This window comes from Aethalodelphis obliquidens, unplaced genomic scaffold, assembly GCF_003676395.1.
Source record: "Aethalodelphis obliquidens isolate GAN/ISIS:26980383/991018 unplaced genomic scaffold, ASM367639v1 scaffold412, whole genome shotgun sequence".
Classification (NCBI taxonomy): domain Eukaryota; kingdom Metazoa; phylum Chordata; class Mammalia; order Artiodactyla; family Delphinidae; genus Aethalodelphis; species Aethalodelphis obliquidens.
This window is the reverse complement of record NW_020838326.1, coordinates 12015-19227: the sequence shown is the minus strand read 5'-3', so window position 1 is coordinate 19227 and position 7213 is coordinate 12015. Positions and strand designations below refer to the sequence as shown.

The following is a 7213-nucleotide window of genomic DNA, read 5'->3' as shown; positions in this document are numbered from 1 at the left end:
GCAGAGGAGTGGGCTTTGCTGGACCTGGCTCAGAGGAAGCTCTACAGAGACGTGATGCTGGAGACCTTCAGGAACCTGGCCTCCGTGGGTGAGGACGGCTTCCTCCCTGCACTTTAGGGAACAAATATTTCTTACAATGTTCTTTCTTACTGGAACCAAGGAATAGGAATATGTTGCAAAACAGGCAGACGTGGTCCCCACCTTTATAGAACCTACCTAGAGTCAAATAGCTTTTCCATGACCGTAAATATTTCTATATTGAATTGATTTTTATTGCTCTTGATCAGAATCCTGAGGCTCCCTAATTGTATAAATGTGAGCGTGGTCTCCAGTGTTACTTTGGGGCAGTGAGAGCAGCGTTACGGTTTTCACCCTGTGAAAGTTACACTGTGATCAGTACACATTTGACATGATAATCTTGCTGTAGTTAAACTCACACTCACCCATCCTCAGTGACGTGAGGACCAGAGAATCGGCCCATCTCATGGAGGGCTTGTTGTCCTCCATCCTCCCCCTGAGAAGCTTTTCTCCACGAGCAGGACAGCAGCCACGCACCGTCTGATCTCCTAGTGGCAGCTGGGTCACTGGAGATAGGCTTCCTCTAGGGCCTCTGTGCCTGCGATCACCAGGAGGGCACACCTCTCGGGAGGAGCAAGTTCTGTATCAGGGAGAGATATTTGGACATAACTGTTAGAAACATGACTCTGTCTTTGAGAAGGTGACGTTTGTCACTCAGAAGGTGACCTGGCTTCCCTGTTGGACTTTTCATCCATCTTTGCCCACTTCAGAAGTCTTTCTGTAGCTCCTCTTATGAAGGGAGCATTTAGGAGTGTGCATTTTGCCCACTTCCTGCCTACTTTGCTTCTGTGAAGTATCTCTTCTGAAGTATTTCTTAGCGAACAGTCTGCCATTTTGACTCATTTTCCCTATGATGGCTAAAGTTCCAAATAGCTGAGGTCCTCAGAGTTTTTCTTTGTGTGTGTGTTAAGTTTGGTTTGGACCCAATTCCAATGTGTGTGTGGGTGTTAATTTTGTTTTGGACCCAATTCTAATGTGTGTTTGTGTGTGTGTGTGCACGCGTGCACATGTGTTAAGGCACCTCACACCAACAAACAATTATTGGACCAGCAGCACATCATAGAATTCAACTCAATCCTGACACCATCTACCCAGTGATAGCCACAGATTCCACAGCTTAAGGTTTCAGTCCTTCAAGACTTACTCCATATTCTCCCACTTCAGATGCCAATCTCAAATCCAGGCTTTTACCTGTCCTCCTGACCAACTGGCTATAAATCAAGACGTTCCCATGACTCTCTCCTTGGGTTCAACTAATTTACTAGTATAGCTCACAGAACTCAGAGAAACATACTAATTACTAGATCACAGGTTCTTTTTAAAAGGATATAATTCAGGAACAGCCAGATATAAGAGATGCATAGGGTAAGATTTTGAAAAGGAGTTTCTGTGCCTCTCCAGGTGCCAGTCTCCCCACATCTCCACGTGTTCATCAACCCAGAAGCTCTTTGAACTTTTTTTTCATGCCTTCATTATATAGGCATGGTTGATGAAATCATTGGCCATTGGCAGTGGATTTGATCTCTAGCCCCTCCCCCATCCCCAGAGGTGTTGGGGTGTCTGGGGGTGTGGATGGGATTGAAAGTTTCAACCCTTTAATCACATGGTGTCTCCATTGGCAACGAGCCCCCATACTTCTTTCTAACAATTTTTTTCATTAACATAAACCCAATTGGGATGGAAAGGGTTTTTATGAATAACAAGACACCTATTTCACCTTTCTGATCCTGAAGCGTTTTCTGGAAATGAGCACAAGAGACCACATATTATTCCATTGCTTTTACTGCTCAGGAAATTCCAAGGGTTTTAGGATCCCCAAGCAGGAAACTGTGGATAAGGACCCAATTTATCTGAGAAATATATGTTGTTCATCTGAATGACCAAATATATATATATTTCTGATAAATCACAATATCACACATCTTCTTCCTTCCTTTATAAAATTATTTTACATTTTTGAATTAGTCTGTGGAAAGAAATCTACATGTGGTCTCTTTTTTTTCCTTTATCCCACCATTTCTTTCCCATGGATTTAATTATGTTACCAATTATTGCAGGTTCTTGCTCTCAAGTTAAAACCAGTAGATCAAGTGCTCATTGGGATATTTTGGAGACTGGACTATGCAGTGAAGAGAAAGTAGTAAGATTCACAAGAAATGATTCCAGGTCTTTTTTGGGAGAAAACTGGGCATTTCATAACATGCAAGATCAACATCTAACTCAGGAGAGGCGTTTGAGGTGAGTGGCACTCCCACAAGGGGAAGGGGAATCTCAGCAGAGTATTAGACTCACTTAAAATTAAAGAAAAAGTGTAAACTTAGCTAAACAATTGTCTATTCACAGAATTCTTACAAAACTACTTTTATAAATGTGATGTAGATATGGAGCTCCTAAAACTTAATTCAGTAGGAAACACTGGTCAGGAAACCTCGTATGTAAAAAACACTGAAAGTTATGGCTCTGCTTGAGCCCTCAGCTGGAGCATTAAACTTGTTGCACTTTGTCACAATGCACAGAGTGCTGAAAACATGCCCATTCATTGAAAATGGCAAATGTGTAGTCAAAATAATAATGAATAACCATCAACAAATCACTAATTAAGAAATCACTTATAATCATTAATTCCTAATACTGTGCTTCCTATTTTGAACAGAAATCATTTGGTGGAGAGTATCTGTGAAGGGAAAGAAGGCCATCAATGTCTAGAAACCCGGAACCAGATTATAGATTTTACTGTGCATAAGAGTTATTGGACTGGAATTCAGCCCCATCAATGCATTAAATGTGGAAAAGCCTTCAGGGATCATTCTTTCCAGAAGAATCAGCAAAGATCTCACCCTGGACACAAACATTATCCATATGAAGAATGGGGGCAAGCCTGCAGCTGTATCTCGTGCCTAAGCCCTCCCAGGGAAATAGACATTGTAGAGAAACCCGATAAACATCAGGATGCTGGGAGAGCATCTAAGAGGTGCGTGAAGAGTGACTGTAATGAACAGTCTTTAGAGTGTAAGAAGTCTGGAAAAGCTCTCACTTGTCCCTCATCTTTTCAGGAACATGAGAGAGGTCATTATGGACAGAAAATCCACATGTGTGAAGTATGTGGAAAATCCTTCAGTTATTATTGCCAACTTGCACGGCATGTGAGAACTCACACTGGAGAGAAACCCTATGAATGTAAAGAATGTGGGAAAGCTTTCACTCGCATCTCACACTTCCGAGAACATGTGAGAATGCACACTGGAGAGAAACCCTATGAATGTAAGCAGTGTGGCAAAGCTTTCAGTTGGTGCACTTACCTTCGAGAACACATGAGAACACACAGTGGAGAAAAACCCTATGAATGTAAGCAGTGTGGCAAAGCCTTCCCCTATCTCAAATCCCTGCAAGGACATGTGAGGATCCACACTGGAGAGAAACCTTATGTGTGTAAGGAATGTGGGAAATCCTACAGTTGTCCCAAATACTTTAGAAAACATGTGAAAACACACAGTGGAGTAAAACCCTATGAATGTACAGAATGTGGGAAAGCATTCATTACTTCCTCATCCCTTCGAGAACATATGAAAACACACAGTGAAGAGAAGCCATATCAGTGTCAGCAGTGTGGGAAAGCCTTCAGGTATCCCAGATCCCTGCAAGGACACATGCTAACCCACAGTGAAGGGAAGCCATATAAATGTCAGCAGTGTGAAAAAGCCTATAGGTGTCTCATATCCCTGCAAAGACACATGAAGACACACACTGGCGAAAAATTCTGAATAGAAAAACTATGGGAAAGCCTTCATTCTCCCTTAAAATTTTATAAATGGAGCAGTCACAGGAGAGAAACATTATGAACGGAAAGAATGTTGGGAAACCTTCAGCACTTCACTTATTTTATACTTGAAAACTCAGGGTAGACAAAATTTTTTAATGGAAAGAAATATGATTTTTCCTTTTAAGTGCCTCATCCTGAATAGGGATCCCAGTGTATTAATTTCTAGCTCATGTTAACTGATCTGAACACTTAAGATAATAACCATGCCTCTATGTTCCCATCATCTTTGCTACTTATGTTTTGTTATCTTGGACTTTAAATAGTTATATAGTCATATAATACTTGTCTCAATTCCATTACAATGTCTTTTGAACCTAGAGTGAAAGTCTTTTTGGTTTGTGGTTTTTTTCATGTGCAACATGGTATGAGTTTAGACGGAAAAAAATTTTTTTAATGAATTTATTTATTTTTGGCTGTGTTGGGCCTTCGTTGCTGCGCTCAGGCTTTCTCTAGTTGCGGTGAGTGGGGGCTACTGTTCGTTGCAGTGTGTGGGCTTCTCGTTGCAGTGGCTTCTCATCACACAGCATGGGCTCTAGGCACACGGGCTTCCATAGCTGTGGCTTGTGAGCTCTAGAGTGCAGTCTCAGTAGTTGTGGCGCACAGGCTTAGTTGCTCCACGGCATGTGGGATCTTCCCTGACCAGGGCTCGAACCTGTGTCCCCTGCACTGGCAAGAGAATTCTTAAGCACTACACCACCAGGGAAGCCCCTAGATGAAAATATTTTTGATTCTTACTTTGTCTTATGTTCCTAATATGTGATCATGATGTGAGACCTGTGTTGTTGAAATGTCTTTTCTGGTTCCTGAACGATACTGGAATTTTCTGACTCAGTATTTATGCTCCCCTTAGTTTATATTACTAAAAGGTGTGTCTTCCATGTTTGTTGCTAGTGGATACCATATTTGTGTTCCTCACAGAAATTAGTAATTGTGGAAGGTCTTGGAAGACCTTCTGTCTCATCTGATTATGTTTATTAATTTGGCCTCTCTTCATTGTCCATGATCTTGGGTGGAAATTGCACACGAAACATTGAGTTAAGAAGAGCGACTTGTTGGTGTGAAGTTGAAAGCTACTATCCAGGTGGTTCTACTGAATTTTGTTGTCAGCTTGGGCAAGGTGGGAAGCTATGTATCCCAGAGTCCTTTTGTTAGTGGTTCTGAGTTAAAGTGTAGGGAAGAAAAAGATGCGTGAGGTCCAGGGCTTCCCTAGTGGTGCAGTGGTTAAGAATCCACCTGCCAATGCAGGGAACACAGGTTCAAGCCCTGGTCCAGGAAGATCCCACATGCTGCAGAGCAACTAAGCCCGTGCACCACAACTACTGGGCCTGCGCTCTAGAGCCCGTGAGCCACAGCTACTGAAGCCCACACACCTACAGCCCGTGCTCTGCAACAAGAGAAGCCACCGTAATGAGAAGCCCCCCCACCACAACGAAGAGTAGCCCCCGCTCGCTGCAACTAGAGAAAGCCTGCGTGCAGCAACGAAGACCCAATGCAAACAAAAATAATTAATTAAAAAAAAAAATGGTGTGTGAGGTCCAGAAAGCAGAAGTGAGGAATCCATGATTCTCGGATCTTCTGTACCATTAGGAGATGGAGATGCATGGCAACCTGGTAGGCCTGAGCTCCAGCACCATTTTCTGACTTCTGGCTCTGCCCATGTGGAACAGCCCCCAACCAGACACATGTTTGGCATTTGGGGATAATGAGAAACACAGGTATGGTACGAGGGAAACCCTTTTGAGTTCACTGTCTTTCTCATTGTCTCTGAGGACCATGGGTAAGTTCCTCTTGGTTCAGATCTCCAGTCTCTTCACATTGAGCTTCCCACTCTACTTGGCTTGTCAGTTTGTAATTTTCAGGTGTTTGGAAAATCCCAACCTTTTTTCTGTCCCAAGATCCACATGGGAACTGTTAGTGGCAGCTTGCAGTTCCCCAACCATGTGGAGCCCTGAGTCCACAGTCCCCATTTGTTGAGGTCTGCTGGGTCAGCACTTCCCCTAGTCCAAGTTTCCACAGAAATTGCTGGTGGTGCACACGGGGCCTCTTCTTGGGAAGTCTGCAGTAATTTCTAAGCCCCAGCCCTTGGTTCTGTTCCCAGTTTCCTTACTGGGATCTGCTGGTGGTTTAGTGTATAGTTCCCTATGTATTAGAATTTTCCCCCACAGTCCACATTGGGAACTGCTGATGGCAAGTGCAGTTCTCCATTTGTTAGGAATGAGTCCACAGTGCCCATCTGTGAGGTCTGCTGGTTTAATCCTTTCCCTGTCTCTAGTTCTTTGGTTGCTACTGGTGTCCACAGCTCCATTTCCTTGGTTACCATTGGATGCTGTTAATGTGCACATGAGGTAAAGGCTATTTGCTACATGGGAATTTCAGAAGCCATAGCCACAAAAGTTGGGCAAGGGATGCAAAGTTCAATGCTGTTAAAGCACTTGCCACCTAACTCAGACACCCATGTTAGGTTAAGTTGGTTACGAAATGGGTTAGATTGACACTGGGTCACCCTCAAACCTCAAGAAGATTAATTTTCATGTAGTGAGGTACAGCGTAATACATCACACATCTTCCAACCCAGCATCATGTCCCTTTTAGTTATCAGATTGTCTCGAGAGACCCAAAACTTAGCTAAAAATACAAAACCAGTAATACAATGGGATCCTTAAAATCTAAAGAGTCAAGTGTATCCCCTTCTGGCACACTTGCTTTTTTTTAATATCTAAGAACGGTGGTCCCAGGAGCTGTAGATATTTGTAGTAATGGCAAAATCTTGCTAAGCTTGTTTTGTTTCCTGAGAACTTGGCTTGGTAACTGTCATGTTGGGGGCCCCAAAACATGGCCAGACTGAAATGTGGGTTGCACCTAACCTAACAGACTAGGGTCCTACATAACTGCTGTCAGCCCCCAGGGGAATTGCAATGCCCATTAGAAGAACCTCTCTAATTGGATAAGATCATTTCAGAGGTGCACTCAGGAGTTCCCAAATGAAACAAACAGAATGGGATACTTACTTTAATTGGCACCCAGAAGCTCCCAAAAGGCATCAGAATTCCAAAAATACCTTCATTAAAAGCTTCCTTGCAAAAAGCTAATGAAAAATTAATGATATAAAAGGCAACATAAATCCAACAAATTAACAGCCTCATATACACCCTCATACCTACCTTGAAAGGAGGATCCCTCCCAGAGTTGATGAGACTCAGAGATTTTCTGGTAAACTGCTGCATTATTCTCTTTAACAGCCTAGGGGAAACTAAAATTAAAATTAATTTAAAACCCTAGCCAAATTCTAGTAAAAATCAGAGCTATGCTCTCCAC

General features: G+C 42.8%; 1 protein-coding gene across 1 annotated transcript; it reads left to right on the top strand.

Annotated features, from left to right (window-relative positions):
* The first annotated feature begins 6 nt into the window (after positions 1-6).
* LOC113616722 (zinc finger protein 77-like) lies at positions 7-4217 on the top strand. Its single transcript, XM_027100112.1, has 3 exons — positions 7-88; positions 2136-2316; positions 2732-4217. Exons 1-3 carry the CDS (start codon positions 55-57, stop codon positions 3837-3839), a joined length of 1323 nt encoding a protein of 440 aa, XP_026955913.1. The 5' UTR covers positions 7-54; the 3' UTR covers positions 3840-4217.
* Positions 4218-7213: the final 2996 nt, after the last annotated feature.

Excerpts from the sequence above, each read along its gene's own strand:
- LOC113616722 (XM_027100112.1), top strand. The coding sequence starts at position 55 with ATGCTGGAGACCTTCAGGAACCTGGCCTCCGTGG. Across the intron at positions 89-2,135 it reads CAGGAACCTGGCCTCCGTGG|GTTCTTGCTCTCAAGTTAAA; the intron begins GTGAGGACGGCT and ends CAATTATTGCAG. Across the intron at positions 2,317-2,731 it reads ACTCAGGAGAGGCGTTTGAG|AAATCATTTGGTGGAGAGTA; the intron begins GTGAGTGGCACT and ends TATTTTGAACAG.